This window comes from Charadrius vociferus, unplaced genomic scaffold (genome assembly GCF_000708025.1).
Source record: "Charadrius vociferus isolate BGI_N301 unplaced genomic scaffold, ASM70802v2 scaffold88, whole genome shotgun sequence".
NCBI classification, from domain to species: domain Eukaryota; kingdom Metazoa; phylum Chordata; class Aves; order Charadriiformes; family Charadriidae; genus Charadrius; species Charadrius vociferus.
The window spans coordinates 3,154,190-3,171,188 of NW_009649619.1; the positions used below are offsets into that span (position 1 = coordinate 3,154,190).

General features: G+C 37.9%; 1 protein-coding gene across 1 annotated transcript in view; it reads right to left on the reverse strand.

Annotated features, from left to right (window-relative positions):
• Window positions 1-16,999, reverse strand: part of TBC1D14 (TBC1 domain family, member 14) — a 76,754-nt gene that overhangs the window by 15,987 nt on the left and 43,768 nt on the right. Inside the window, exons 4-11 of the mRNA XM_009890553.1 lie at window positions 12,807-12,925; window positions 10,108-10,190; window positions 7,867-7,984; window positions 6,176-6,282; window positions 5,196-5,276; window positions 3,700-3,794; window positions 2,581-2,652; window positions 667-795 (exon numbers count right to left, since the gene is read on the reverse strand). Coding sequence (XP_009888855.1) covers window positions 667-795; window positions 2,581-2,652; window positions 3,700-3,794; window positions 5,196-5,276; window positions 6,176-6,282; window positions 7,867-7,984; window positions 10,108-10,190; window positions 12,807-12,925 — 804 coding nt within the window. The remainder of the gene's footprint in view (window positions 1-666; window positions 796-2,580; window positions 2,653-3,699; window positions 3,795-5,195; window positions 5,277-6,175; window positions 6,283-7,866; window positions 7,985-10,107; window positions 10,191-12,806; window positions 12,926-16,999) is intronic.

Genomic DNA, 16,999 nt, shown 5'->3' on the forward strand with positions numbered 1-16,999 from the left:
TTAGAAAGTAAACAAGTGAGAAAGAAATACATACATTTTACAAAAAACACTTTTAAAGTAAATTAAAAACATTTCAGGAGATGTGTCTTATTTTGCTATGATACACAAGCAGCCCACCGTACACGCTAACAAGGAATTTCAGAGACCCCAGAGAGAACCAGGCAACCAGCTCCCACTGAAAACTGGAGGGGTCTGCTCATCTGATTTCCTCGGGCTGCTTTTCAAATATAGCTGCTACAGCAAGAGATAGGAAACCTGGTTCTTCCTGCAACAATCTATTTTTAGCAACCTATTAGTTTGGGATAAAAAGCACCTTTAAGACACTTCTAATATTAACTCATTTTCAGCTTTCAACTACAGTGCTCAATTTGAAAAACACCTACAATAATATTCTCATAACTATTCTCTGAGCATCATAAAATAGCAGCTGAACAATTTCATTCACCTGCCTGTTCAAAAAGGTTAGTGGGGCAGGTTTTGGTTTGGTTTTTTTTGAGGGGGTGTGCACATGTGTGTGTTGGATTTTTTTTGTTGTTATCAAGCATGTTGCTTTAAAATAAATCCTGACTTATTTTCCAAGCTACCGAGCCCATCAATTATTTTTTTTTTAACTTACTTCCCCTACATGTACCTACAACACAGATTACAGTTTTCTTGCATACTTACAAGGCCGTGGTCCACACGAAAAAATGCCATCTGACATGGTTTATTTAAAAGGTTAGAAAAAGCAATGAAGGCATCTGCAGTATCCAAGTTCAAGATCAATACTGCTGCTATGAATGACATGCCCTGTACCTGAAGAAAGGAAAAGTGTTACCATTCAGCAGTAACTGTATTCTTCCAAGAATACTGCCTCATTTTGTCCTTGTAATCACTAGTGTTTAATGCACTCACTGAGCTGCTAAATTTTACAAAACGTTCAGAAAGGATTTTTTTAACCCACATAACCCTTTGGTACTGAATGTTCAGAGCATGGAAGCTAATGATCCCCATGCTGCCTCCTTTCAAAGGCTCTGAGTAAAACTCCTAAGACAGGATAGGATGACAGTGCTTTCAATACGCGGAATCAAGTTTTTTTTGAAGAATAATCCGTTTCTACGCATAATCTGTTTCTAAGCAATCCCTCTTCTCCTGGGGATGGATCATATATATCCTTACTTATGGAAAGCTGGACTAGGACACTAGAGACAAAGTATTTTCTTTCCTTTTTCAATCAATTACCGGCAGTTACAGACAACTGCAATGACTCATTTGACAAGCAGTAAGTTGCATTTTAAGATTAAGCTCATGTTTCATTTACCATAAGGTCATGATGTTATTGCATTATTCTACACAGTACGCTATGGAATCAGTCCTGGCTGAACCTAGTCAAAGCTAGCTCAGAGGGTGTAACGCTGCCATTGTACAGTCACAGGGACCAAGGTGTGACAGTCTTTCCTGCAAACCTGAGGAACAAGTTCCTTCCCAACACAACAACAGGTTCCACGCCAAACGAAGCACACCACCTGATCTGCCCTTTTTCTAGTTTCCCCACAGTCACATCCAGCAGTTTTTGCAAAGCATCCCATGCAACACTCCGAATAGCAACGTTATCTTTCTATATATGCCTTCTCTAAAACAACTGCTCCCTAATAAAGAATAAGCTAACAGAATATATATCATAGAATCATAGAATTGCCAAGGTTGAAAGGGACCTTTAAGATCAAGTCCAACCATTTCTAAACCATGTCCCCAAGTACCACATCTACCTTTTTTTTTTTTTTTTTTTTAACATCTCCAGGGATGGCAAAAAATCCACCACCTCCCTGGGCAGCCTATTCCAATGTTTAATAACCCTTTCAGTGAAAAAATTTTTCCTAATATCTAATCTAAACCTCGTCTGACATAACTTGAATCCATTTCCTCTCGTCCTATCACTTGTCACCAGGGAGAAGAGGTCAGCCCCCACCTCGCTACAACCTCCTTTCAGGTAGTTGTAGAGGGTGATAAGGTCTCCCCTCAGCCTCCTCTTCTCCAGGCTAAACAACCCCAGTTCCCTCAGTTGTTCCTCATAAGATTTGTATATATCCCTGCCCCGGGAAAAAAAAGAAGACTATATGGAATATCTGAAATCCACTCAGTCCTCTCATAATCACTACTTCAAACACTTTGAGGGAGCTCATGTAGCCTCAATGGGCATTGCTTTAAAGACTGTTCCAGAAGCTCACAGTACTAAGACACAGAAATGCATATCAAGAGGAGTTAGATACTCAACAGAAGACTCTCAGTAAGATTGCCATTAAGAACAGTACTTTAGAGGACCAAATTTAACTACAACTTCTCTTTTGACTCCAATTTTCAAGCAGTCCAAATCTGTACTTTTGAGTTTTCCAATTACCTAACCTGTTAAAAAGCTTAAATCTCGCAACAGAGCCATTGTATATACTTCTCAAGCATGTATTGGAATAGAAGAAAGCACACAGAAACCCCACAAGTATTCACAAAATCATTTAATACTGGTCTACAAAGGACTGATTAATGCAATCCTCCCTCCCTCTAGCTCTCCCTCCTCACCCTCCTAAAAAATATTTCTTCACTTACGTAGCCTACATCAGGTCTGTAACAAGTATAGGCTCCTAAAATACTGTGCAACGTGTCATGGTAAGGACCACCCTATAATTAAAAGAAAAACAAGACAACACTTCTGAGTATATAACACGTTTTAAAAACCCTTCAGTGCTACAAACAGCACCTATTATATCAGACGAAGGACACGTTATTTCCCTGTACAGCTTTGAACAGCCCCAAGTCTTTCAAAATAATTTTGTGTTTAAGAGCATGAAACAGCCCTCCATACCACATTTATTACAAATGCATACAATTCATCCAATACATCAATTGCATAGTAAATCCTTATACAAGAGGAATGTAAATCTTAGCGATTCCTTATAGCTTAGCAGCACTTTGACAATAGTGCCAGGAAAGCAGAATACTAATCAGAACTATTTAATTGCCTATTAGACATGAGGCAGAATTCAACCATGAAGAAAATGGTTAGAACAACAATATGCCATAACACATACAGTGCATATCAAGAACGACATGTACAGCTAACAAGAATTTCACTGTTGACTACTAACAGCTGCCTTATCTTACACCAAGTACTGTAACTGGCTGCGAATTTCCAAAGGCAAAAGTTTCACCCAAAAATGATGATTTATCACAGTCTAAACTTTTACAGAGCTGCTGAAATTTTTGTACAGAAGGACAAAATATCTGGTTAAAATGAGTTGTTAAAGCACACAAGTTAAACTGGTCTTGCATGGAACCAAAAAAAAAAAAAAAAAAGGACCACCAAGTCTTGCCTGCTTGAGCTGTGCTCTCTCACTTACTGTGTATTTCCAACCCAGCAGTGTTGAATCATTGACTTGGAAACACTCCCCTGCATCACTTCATCAAACAAACCAGCATGAACTGGGCTAGATGAATCATGATTAGCCATCAGATTGTTTTTTGCCTCTTCCAAATGTATAGTACCTTGAGGTTACTTTTTTCTGAGTTTATGTATATATAGTTTTCCAAAATCTTTAGGAACTTTTTCCTCTCAAGGTGTCTACTCCTTCAGATTTGAACTCAATGGGCTGTTTCAACCAAGGGACAGGCAAAATTACGTAAACTTAATTTCACCAAGAAGTCAAGACAAAAGTTAACATTGCTTACTTGCTGGAATATACAGAGATTAGGAAATGTTCTTGAGATATCCAGTTTTATTAACTCCAAGCTTGCTTCTCTGTCAGCTGCAGAAAATCCAGCATCTACAAACGTAAAAGTTACTGCATTTATTACATGGATCATCATCATACTTTTTCTTTTTTTTCTTGTAGGGGTTAGTTTTTGCACAGTCCGTGTATTTTGATGCAAGTACTAGGGAGTAAGGGTATAGACAGGACAATTCCCCGAATTCAGCACACAGGCTAAGAAGCAAGTACAACCTGACTCAAAGCAGCCCTACAGTGCACATTGACCCTCAATATGTTTCAAAGCCAGGGGAGGAAAGACACAGAACAACAGAACAAGGCAGGCCAGGTACTTTACTGGTATTGGCTGACAAATCATTAGACAGACACAAGCCCGTCATCGTGTGACCCCTTGCTGTCAGCAAGGCTTCCCAGTGGCTCCTGAAATAGCTGACTCTGTGGAAAGGTTGTCGTGGGCGGGAGAAGTCCTAAAGCAGAAGCATTTGATGGATGCCACCTATCTCTACTCCTGTTAGCTCTCCTTCCAAAATCATGTCTATTTACTCTTTGTAAGCGTTGTTAAATATCATGTACATTGCAATACACTCGCCATAACTGAAACAGATCTCATACAAAGTAAATTTCTAAAGTATTAGTTTTCTTTCTGATCTCAAAAAAATTTATTTGTATTTTGTCTGTTCTGGTACATATAGTTGGGAATTCCTTACTGCTACTTATTGAGCAATAAAAAAACAAGAGCTGTCACTAGCCAATCCTTACACCAATCACAATCCAGAAAATAAAGTGCAAGAGGAAGCTGGAAATGTACTAGATGTCATCTTATTTAAGATGCCAACAATCTTTAGAGAACAAAGTAGGGGATTTCCAATCAAAAATATTTTTCTGTTGACAAATGCCAGTGGGTATGTTCTTTTTCTGCTCAACATCATTACTTACCAAAGGCAATTTCAAGCATCTGCATGTGGTTTTACACTTTCACAAAAACAGACAACTCTTCCAATCAATTAGTAAATCCCAAACCACTTCATCTGCAAAAATAAATTGCTGCTCTCTGAAACACACCCAAGAGATGGGCTCAAAGCTGCAATAAGGGACTAAAATGCAATTTTCTGCTATAATTTCAGTTTCAATTCCAAAACTACAGATGCAGAAAAGTATTTTAGTGCTGCAATTCAAATTATAATCCCCAAATTTTCCTACAAATTAGCATCAAATAAGAACTGTACCTAGAGATAGTTTATAGAGACAAATGAACAAGTGTGTTTTATAAGAGATAATAGTTTAATTAAGAAGATAGAATAGAGTTATTTCTTGTTCTACAAAAAGAAGCTTTCTTTTTACAAGAAGCATCTTTATAGCTGATTTTTTTTGTTTAAAATCTGTGATTTCATTTTAAGGAAAAATTTTACAAAATCTCTTATTTTGTAACACAGCATAAATCCTTCACGAAAAGTGTACCTTCACATTCTACTTCAGCCCCTCCTGTGCTAAGTGATCGCCATTTCTCTTTGGCACGAGCCAGGCAAATATCATACAGTTCTGGAAAAGAAAAACAGAGAAAATTAAGTCCACTATTTGTATAGGCTCATATCCACTGTCAGGTACTACCTACCTACCATACGAGCAATGCTGCCCCAGTCGTTACAAGTAACAGTATCTCTACCACAGTAGTTGAATTTCTAAGTAGGTTGTAGTTCTGAAAGACTTGTTCCACTGACATATAACTTAAGACTAAGAGAAAAAGAAAGGCAATCTAGGCACAAGTTGCATTTGATGTTCAAGCAGTTACTTTCTTACAGAGCACTGGTGTTCAAAACTACAGTCTCGATGGATAACTGGGGTAAGTCTAGAAAATTCCATGTAAGAACTACACCCAAGGTAACTATGCCATGCACAGAAAAGCAGCACAACGCAGCACTAATACGGGCAGTCTACCACATTTCCACGTTGGAATAAATTATATATGTTAGTCTTTGAGAGCTGTGTTTTTCTGTACTCTGAAGTACTACACTATTTCTATTTTCGCAAAAGCACAAATTTTCCTAGGGGTCTTTTTATCTCTCACAAACCTAATCTTTTGTTCTAAATCAGAGAATGCTATATGCATACTTACAGGCATTACAAAATTAGCAACAATTCTAAGTTTCAAAGTGAAAAAAGCAAGCTCGAGTCATTAATTCTGACCATCTCCATCCAACATCAAAGCAAGACACAGTGACAGCAGTGATCAGAAACAACTCACAGCAGCAGTCGTAGAGCCGTTACAACATTAAAAGACACTGTATTTTTGAACAAAACAGGTCAAAGCACCACAAAAAAGCATAACTAGATAACATCTCCTCACACCCACACCTCAGGCTCTGATACACCATAATAAATACAAGACTGTTCCCTTACTACTTCTCTTTGTAAGATAACAGCCAAAACAACAGTCTCACCATGGGTGATGTTTAACTCGTTGCCAATTGCCAAGCTCCAGACTTTGCCTCTCACACTTGGTGGGATGCCCTGCCACCATAGCTCTCGAACTTTACGGGAACAACACCTGTTTAAAATAAAACGGATTATTCTGAGAAATACTTCATTGCCAGGTGAATCATGAATGTGTCCTCCTACCACTGCTGAACAGATCCAAACCAAAATGAACATCAACAGGCCAAGAAGTCAAATGCAGTTTGCACATACCCATTCTTCAGTACTATTTTGCTTTGAACTATAATGGAAAGCTTACTTCCTTCCAAGTCAATAGCTTATTTTGACAGAAGCACTGCAATCAGAATATCCGTAATCTGCAACCACACTTGACCAGGAAGAATCATAGGGGACAGAAATAAACAAATTAAAATTAAATACATATCTACACCACTGCCTATGCTAAAGGCTGGACAGACTTAAATCTCCATGTAAAATTAAATACAGAAACAAGTTATGGAAGTCTACCCTCTCCCCCCAGTCATCACCCTGCTGTGCAAATGAGACATGCAGTTTCCCACACAGCTTTGCAGTTCTAATCCTCCAGAAAAATGCATGAAGATGTAACAAGTAACAACTTTTAGCATGAAAGACATTTTAACAGAACACAGGCTTTGAAACAGCTGGAGCAGATGTTCATCAATCTGAGAGCCCAGAAGGAAGAACAGAATAGCACCCTAAGCACCAACAAAAGTTTGTGGTAGTGACAAAAAACACAACAATCCATTTATCTAAAAGCAGATTCTGAATTAAAATGTAAAATAGTGAATACACTGGGGAACTTCTGGATTTATAAACCCATACAGGAAAAGGGGTCCTTATTTTAACAGCAGCCCTAACAGATGCACCTTCAAATACTAAAAACGCATTTAAATCTGCAATTTGCTTATACTTAATTTATTACTTCAGTTCTCCAGAAACGCATTTTCCAACAAATTCCATCCATGTTTTTAACATATATTCTCAGGACAACTGAACTCCATGATTAAGCAAATTGCAATTGTGAATGCTTGTGGAGGTTGTTTTTTGTTGTTGTGGTGGTGGTGGTTATATTTAGGGTTGTGTGTGGTTTTTTTAAGATGACTAGGAAAGTACATGAAAGACTGGACAGTGAAGGTAGCTCACCAATTGCCTGTGCTGCATCTCTGTAGGAAATCTTTTAGAATTTAGTATTTTTTTTTTTAAATCACTTTTCCCTACTTCTCTTTTCCATCACTTGATTATCCCAGCAGGTATACCACTCTGTAATTAAAGAGGCTTCATAATACCATACACATTACTTCAATCTACATCTGATATTATAACATCAACAGCTCAAGTAGTCAAGGAAAGCTCATTTCTGATAAATGCATGGTGTTTAAGCATTATGCTTTCTGCTTTTACATTCTCTACCACAGATGACTACATTAAAGTGTTTCACAGTTTCTGAATATCCCGAAACGCCATGTAAGACAAACAGTAAGATCTGCATCACTTCCAGCCACCTTGTAGAAATAACGAAACACACGTTGCTCATTTTCTTTGTAGCTGTCCAAAAGCTACTTTTGAACAAAAGCTTCCAAGACCATTTAAAATTATGCTTGCTAACTTTGTAATTTCTCTTCAGGATACAAACTCAGCAATTTTAATTAAAACTCAGTATAACATACTGTCTTACATAGTTTCCCAGTTGGGCAAGATTTCATTGTTCCAAGTTAAAACAGCATTGCCAATGCTGTCTTCCAGTTTACAGCGTTCTTCCAGTTGTTTCTTTCTCTTCTGGGCTTCTTTAAGCTCTGCAGAAAAGCAATTTCCTTTTTAAGTTAATAAAACCAGAAACCAAATATTCAGTGTTAGCTATTCATGGTTATACATCCATGTAAAAGCACACTATATTCACTGAAAGCTACAGCGGACTGTTCAAATCAAAATTTCCCAGACATACAGCAAGCTAAGCAGTGATGCCAAATATGAATAAAGAAAAAGTGGAACTATCCATAAGGCTCATTTTCAATGGGTGGGACAAAGGGAGTTGGATAATATGTGGCGCCTTTGACCCTTCAAACCTAACCACATTAGTAACTTTGAATTAGCTTCTCTGACCCCCAGTAGGACAGGTCAGAGTATTTCCTAATAAAGCCCCACCCCTTTTTTATGGCAGAATCAAAAATACAAGCTAAAATACAAAATTTGTATTATTTTGTTTTCACTCTTCTGTGCTGGTCTTCAGAAATTATGATTTAGATTTACTGTCAGGAAATCACGAGAGCCATTTTTTTTATGCTACTTAGCATACGGTTAATCAAAATGTCATACATCACAAATATATATATACACACACACACACTGGAAATCTTCAGGTCATTAAAAAGAAAACATTTTTCACGTTTAAACATATTTTACATTTTTGCATTATCATTTGGTATTTCTTCTTGCATCATCAACTACTATTTTTTCCACAGGCAAATTTGTTACACACGCAATTTAACAAACGCGGGCAGACACTCTATAGCAGCACAGTGGAAATACAGGACACATGCACACACACACGCTGCCTACAATATAAGAAGGTACTGACCCGGCAAGGAAAACTAAGTGAAGAGCAGCATTACCATGAACAAGGTCTTTGGAATGAACACACACAATCTGATGGGTCCACTATAAAGCCCAAAAGAAGCTGTGCCTGAGCAAAACCCTACCAACCGCCTCCTAATATTTTCAGCTTTGATATCAGCTCTTTGTAAGCCTGCCTAAACGCAGGCTTTGAATTTTTCTCTAAACAAAAAGAGGGTGTTTATGCTCTTTGACTTCCCATCCTCTACATAATACGTGACCCTACAAAGTTGTTCATCTGGATTGGATTTTGGGAAGATGGGTTTGTCAGGGTATTTATCTGGACAGGATGACATACTCCACTCTGGTGAAGACAGCAAGAGGACCTGGCCCATCGCCTAACCTGAGCACCATGCCATTTCTCCCAAACCATGTACCCTACAAAGAAAGAATGGAGAAATTCCTTTGGACTACTACACATTAAGTGGATTTACTAATATGGGAGTCACATGAAGTTAGAACTTTACTAGTAGGTGTATGATGTTCAAAACACCAAGAGGATACTTTTATTAATATGTCAACTGCAGAAAGCAAGCAAGTCCTGTGTTCATATCACCTTTCCACCACTTCATATGGCTTGAGGGCCTGGCCAACTGGGAAAAAAAAAATTAAATATTTCCAGTAGCTCTGACTGGACACAAAAGTTCTATGAGTCCAGATTTCCTACTATTGCAATGCTTGTTTTTATTAGAAAACCCAGATGGTCAAAAATATGAGCAGAAGGAAACCACAACTGTCAGCTCTACCTGATGTGCATGATACAGTGTTGCTGAGACACTTCTGTGAAGAGTGTCAGACAAGAAGTTATAAGCAAAACCTTGGGAAAGCTGTAAATTTTAGGTGGGAGACAGATTAGCACATGAACATAACTACGTACATTTTCCTATGTGGAAAATTATATATTGGTGTACTACACCCTCAACAAGTTGTTCCCAATACGAAACCATTAAACATCCTGTATATTTAATGTCTATTCTAGTCTAGTCTTCATTAATTTGACTGATAATCTACTTCAGTATATTAGTAAATTTTTAAACCCACAAACAGACACTACTCAATTATTTAAGAGTTACAAACTAAAAAAATTATTTCCTGCTAAATTCTAGGACTATTTTCTTTTTCAGCTTGGCATGGGGCTTTTTAATGAAACTACCATCGTCCCTCTCTCTTCTCTGGATTGATTCTTCTTTGAGGGGAGGTACAGGTCCCTCATGTTACAGAGCAACGGACTGACGCAAGTGCATTTCAGGTTTAAAAATACCCCCTAGCTTTACTTCTCTCCTGTGAAAACAAGAAATTCCATCACCTCTTTTTTTCGCTTGAACCACCATTTCTTCGTACTGTTGTCTGTGTTTCTGAGCTTCTTCGGCTGGTTTTGCAGGCAGGTTCCTTAAATTTAAAGAATAATAATCATCAGTATTTAAAAGTCGGCAAGCCTGTCTAAAGAAAACTCTAAACACTTCTGAAAGAAAAGCATATACTGCTTCTTGTCAAAATATTTGATCAAATAGTAGACCAACAGATCCTTGGAAAAAAATATTTTTTTTTTTGTCAGAGTCAGCAGAAAAGAAGGAAAGAACACTGACGAGCTACGACTACTTTTATACACGAAATATGCTGAGTAATTTCCTTATGTTTGGTAATTTCAGCATTTTTTATTATTAAACCAACTGAACCCACAGGCTGATCTTCATAAATAAAGGGAATATACTGGTATATACCAAGCTGATAGTTTTGATTTAAACTGATCTTTACAGATAAGACAAGATCATACTTTTACTGTGCACCTCATTTAAGAGTTATATCCAGAACTTTCTTTCCCACAGTATAATGGCTCCCCACACCAGCTTCCTTTTCCCCTCTGCTCTCTGAGACCCCATGTCTGTTTTAAAGGCTTAACTCCTCCTCCCTCACTTCTGCAGCAACAAGCGGCACTGAAGTCATCCTCTATATTCTCCATTTATCAATACCAACACAGTCATTTTCATTTGTGATTAAAACCTGGACTGGTAACGTCTCTGCCACACAAATACACATACTTATATGTCAGACCACATTAACTTTAAGCTAATCATATTTGTAATTGACATAACCACTACGTATCTCATACAACTACAGGATCACCAAAACATCAGAACAGGAAATGACTTAAGCATTTTGTTATCCTGTATTGTAGAACACTGTATTGTATTCCTAGGACAGTTTATATCTTTGGTTAATACAAAAGGCATACAAAACCTCACTTTCCTGTAAAGTGTCACACACAAGGCAGCTGCTAGCCATCAACAGTCACAATTAATAGTAGTATTCTTTACTATTTAGATAACCATATTACTTGTAAAGTATGCATAGCCTGTATTTTTTTTTTTAAATCAAGATCATTACAGGAACAAGAAAAGTGGATTTTCACATTAGTGTCATTGTTAACCACAGAGAACAATTTACTCTTTTCCAGTTTCATTTATGTAAATTGACCAGCATCTTTTTTAAATCCAAGTCTTTAGAAATGGTGTAAGTTAGGGAAAGTTTGGAAAACAAAACCAGAAGAAACAATGCAAGTTCTGCTAACTTAAATTCCACCATTTAAATTCCTACCTTGTAACGACATCGCCATACTTGTGAGATGATGTTTAGTATCTATTAAGATTTTTCCAGTTAAAGCTAGAGGGAGTATGGAATATTTATTGATTTTTCCTAAGAAGTTTTACTTAAACCCTAGAAATGAGTGCAAAATCAAGAGCAGACATGTCAGAAAAAAAAATCTCACTGCATTTTTCTTCCGGAAGTCTTAAGTCTTTTTGTCATAGGAAATCGAAAAGAAATTACTTAAAGCCTAACAGGTAAAAAAAAAAGTATGCAAACCATAAATAAGCAATTAAAAAAGATTCTTTATAAAGATTCATCAGAATACAGAACTGCTGTCCAGAGCAGTTTTCCCTACTAGACAAAAGACATGATCATTCAATTGTATTGAATCTTAAAAATACCTCTTCTGCTAGGAGTTCCTCGGACTATCAACAGGAAGAAAGAAAGCAAAATCTTAATGTTATCCTGTTATGTATCACTACTTCAATCTAGCTGAACACTGTACTTCTCAAATTATCTCACATATTGAGTGCTTTATAACAGACAGGTTTTAAATGCAATAAATAAGCTAGTATGTATTGTTTCCAGCTGTACACAATAAAACCTGCTATTACAAATAATCATTCTTATACTGTTCTAGATGTCCCAAGAAGTCTCGTCACATAGTCTGTCAAGCCAAAAAGTGTCTTAAATGACCCTACAAGTAGAGTACTTTGATATAAGCATTCCTCATACAGATTTGTGGATGAAAACACAGACCTATGTTATGCCAGTTCTTTACACCAATGCACAGCTATCTTAAAAATGCAGATGCCGTGCCTGTAAAGCTGGGTACCCTTCACAAATTGACTAAGCATGACTAAATGTGTAATTCAGGAGCAAACCATGGTAGAGCAGCTGCCAGTAAGAATCTCCTTGCAGCAACAGAAGCACGAAACAAATTATCAAGTACTTGACAACCTTTAAAACTCAATGCTGAACCCACTGCAGAACAATAATTATATTGTTTCATTATTTATGGAGGTGTGGTCTTTCTCTGTGTAAACAGGACACTGTATCCTTGCTTCTCAATTTCTTTAGCATATACAAGCTTCGTTTTTATGCTTATGTTCTCTGAGGGAAAATAAAAATCCCTTATTCATGTTTAGAAGCTAGAAGTACTCAAAACTAGAGCTCTGCTCTCCTAATTACCCCCTTTCATACAAAGCCATTGCTTTTATCATAAAATAAGAATACTTTTGTTTGAATAATTTCTCTCATAATCATCCCACTTTCATATTCGCTTGCCTGAAAAAAAAAAATCTACTTTAAATTTTAAATCATCTGTTTAATGTAAGAGTAATCAAATACAAAGAGTAAGAAAAGCTTTGCTAGCCTAATTTTAAAGGGACCTTCGCTGTGGTACTTCCCAAAACTTACGCTGGTCTGTCCTCTAAAATAAGTGCTGTGGTGGAGAGTGGTTCGAAATCAAGATTCTTCCTCACATTCTGTTTAGGAGAGAGTGGTCTGTGAGCTCGTCCAGTTTTTTCTTCATATTCCTAGAGAAGCAAAAAGACAGGGCAAGTTAAGAGTGGAGAACAAGATGAACCACATGAGAATTTAAATAGGGTCTACAAAAGTCTTCAAGGTAATGCTTTCACATCTCTGCCCAGCTGCAGTCCCTTTAAAGCTTTACGACTAGAGCAACTTCAGAACTGAAAACAATGTTAAAATTTATGCTCAGGAGTGAGTTTTGATGGTTTTTTCCATTACCTCTATTTGTAAACACATCTGAAGTTCCTCTGACCAGCAGCCTGCTTTTATGAAGTACTGCTAAGAATGAGCTTACAAACAGCAAATACTATCTAAGGTATAAAATAAGACCTATTTAAAATATTTTTAGGTTGATTTATATGGTTTTGAAATTGAAGCCAAAAACAACCACAAGCTCTTTGTCTCAAAATGTCATCGTAAGATTTCTCATACCCAAGCTATTTTCAGATGTCACAGTCTAACAATGGAAAAAAAAAAAAAAAGGTTAAAATCACAGTTAGACAGAAACCCCACACTTGTTACGACTCCTTGAAGTACAACAATCCTAAATCATAACAGAGTATAATGTATTAACTTGTGTTTGTAATAGGTACTGAGTAAGACTAGCAAAGAGGCACCAAGATCACTGACGTTTGGAACAAGTGACATATGAAGAGATGCTGAGAGAACTGGGCTTGTTCAGCCTTCAGAGGAGAAGGCTTCATAGGGATCTTTCATAGACAGCAATAACAGGATGATGAAGGCTCGTATCAGTCTTGGAGGCGCTTGTATAACGAACATGAAGACAACAGGCACAAACAGCTATCAGGGGAATTCAGGTCTTGGGGGGGGGGGGGAAATCACTAGGAAGGTAGTCAAACACTGGGACAGGTTTCCTGAGACGTGGCAGAACCTCTGACCTTGAAGATATTCCAAGCTTAGGTAGATGAGCCCTGGGAACCTGGTCTAAGCGGACTCTGCTCTGAAAGGCAAGTTAGTCTCTCAGAGGTCCTTCCACCCTTAATTACTGTATCACTATGATCTACATCAGAGGACTTGGCATTACATACTATTTTTATTTTTCCTACAAACACTGTTTTGTAAGAAGATGTACCGAAAACATGACCTAATGGAATAAAACAACCTTTACACAACTGCCATCTACTCCAAAGCTTTAAGTAATACAGCAAACATTAAGTACGCAAAGTATCAGTGATATACAAACAATAAATATGGTCAAACAGCCCCACAGAAAAACTAAATCCCTATTACAGATACTTTCACATTTGACTTCCAAAACCCACCTGCTTTCATGTGTAGGTTGTTTATACCATTTCTATTAAAAGAATAATAAAAAGAGAAACTATACTGTGAAAACTAATAATCACAAATGAGCACTATGAACAGTGTTCCAGCCATGGACTTTTTCCTGTTAGCACAAACAGCTCCTCAAATGGTACCGAATTCTTTCTCTCAACCTAACCTGACCTTGGGCAATAGTTCCAACCTTTCCAACACATTCAGAAACTAAAATGAGATCCCTATCACTTCCAGAAAGGCCTTCTCCTCCAACCCCACCTTAAAAAAAAAAAGATGGATGAAAACCACACATGAATGCAGAGCAACACAGCTGTCGTTTACTATTCTGTGTCATACAATTCGTTTCTAGTTCAAGCTAGTTCTTTGGGACTCACAGGTACAGGTCTGTGAAGCTCTGGGACACAAAAAAACCCTCTTTTTCTGTGTTTGTTAACTGGGCACTGTCTCAACAATCAATCCTATGATGCCTGCATTGCTGTGACGGGAAACATTGTCATGAATTTGGAATGTCTGCCTCATTAATACCTGTTAATACTGCTATGCATGACATCAGTTTGAAAACAAGGAAAAGAACCAAGAAAAACGTATTTCAATTACTCAACAGTACTTAGCTTTGTTTAGTAAAGGGATAGTGCTCATGCTGACAAAGCTGTTCACTAGGAAAAAAAAAAACAAAACAAACCCACACTTCGGCAAGAAAATAAGCAAAGAAATACAGTAAAAAAGGTATTGTGATCAACAGCACATTCAGAAAGCTAAGACATTATTCTTGCATTAATAACTCCTTGCAAGCAGCTGATAGTGACTAGTGTATGAGTGCACCATCATAACATGCTTCAGCTGCACCATCAACTCTGGAGTATATCCACTGTGCTGACAGGAATGAAGCAAACGGCTATTGTTTCTCCCAGTTGCTATTAGAAGACTCATTTTTTATTAGCTATTTTTCACAAATTAACATAGTCAAATATTAACTTCTATTACCACTTCTACAGACAAGGTGAACCTTGTCCCTAAATCTAATGTTTTACTCCTTTGAGACACTATGAGTGAAAGAAAAAACATCCAGCATCCACAAGAAACTGCTAATATGCAGAAATCATCATATATTGATCTCCATAAAGCATTAAAGAACTTGACATTAACACACACGCACCCAATGCTTATTACAGTAGAAGTTCCAGAAAAGCTGCTTAATTTTGGCTTACAAAAATGATTTTTGGAGTCTTTCACTGAAAGCCAACTGCAGAACAAAATTGCATTTGGAAGGTGAGAAAAACTGTAAGCACTGGGCTGCAATGGGGATTTTATTCAATATAGTAAAATTAATTTAGAAATCTCACTCAGCTAAGCACAAAGTTTTCCAGACCAGGCGTATCATTCTTCCAAGAATTTCTTGGTTAAGAAATGCTTTATTTTGGCATATGGGTGGCTAGTTACAGTAGTGGCATATTAGTACAGTCATTCAAACCTCTTAAAAAGCAACAGCCCACCCTGCATTTCAGCAAGTATTCACTGACGTGTCTACTCTGCACTACCCTACGGTAAAGAAGCCAGACCAGCACAAAAATGGGAGTGGCACATTTTATCAGCTTACAACTATGAATCCTTTGTAGTATTTTCATCCTTTTCAGTGGCAGTCAAAAAAAATAAAAATGTCTGTTGGTGACAGTCATTATCTATGAGACTGCTTTTTAATTAGGGAAAATAAAAAAACAAACCAGAAAAACCCCACTCCACCCCCAAAAAACCAAACGCCTAAAATTCACAGAAGAAAAAATACTCATGAAAATTATCTTTTATTCCAGTAAGAAGAGAACGCAATTTTGAACAGAGCACAATGCCTGATACAGCAATGAAGCAGATTGAAGCCTCCACAAACTCATATTAAGAGTATCTGCTGACTGAGCAAGTAGAAGTATTTGCACATACAGGCATACTGCAATAGGCTGAACCACACAATAGCTCATTTTAAGCTTTTTCTCCCCCCCTTCCCCAAAACCCCAAACCCAAACCAGACTCAGATTTCTCACAGGTACAAATAATTCAGCATCTATTTAAATCCTACACTGTAATTAGGGGTTACTAACCTGATATGACTGTAAGTTAATTTTAGGATCAATTTAGGATGAGCGGATCCTTTACGATTTAGAATACATCCTTATCACTGAGATCATCAGGCTTTCTTCCAGGTTTCATCTTAACCTATTCAGCATTCAGCCACAATAGCTAAACTAGGGTGTGAAGATGTTTTAAGAGTGTGCTGTAGATTAAAGCACTGATTTAAAAAACCCAAACCAAACAAACAAAAAGCCCCAGAGAAACACACACACCACACCCCCCCGAAAATAAGTTTAATTCCGGGTGGAACCTGACAGCTTCGTAGTTGAGATGCAAGAGGCACAAGTTGGGGTGATCCTCCGCAATTCTCCAAGAAAGAGAAGCTAACGTGGCACAGGGATCCAAACCCATCTCTACGGAGAGCCACAAACGCCCCAGCCGAAGGCAGGGCAAGCGCTAGGAGATCAGCTGCGCTAACCGGCAGAGAGAGAACGAGGGCTGTGTCACTTCACACCCGCACCGAGCAGCGGCACGGCAGCGCCGAACCCACCACGCACAAACTGCTCTATCAAGGTCATCTCGTTTCGGCCCTGCTCGTTTCAAGGTAACCACTCTCCGAGGAAGCCGAATACCAAACATTCGCGCTAGCTGACCCAGCAGCTAACGCCAGGCTGGCTCCACTCCGGCTCCGCGGCTAGCACCTCCACACGGGATGGGAG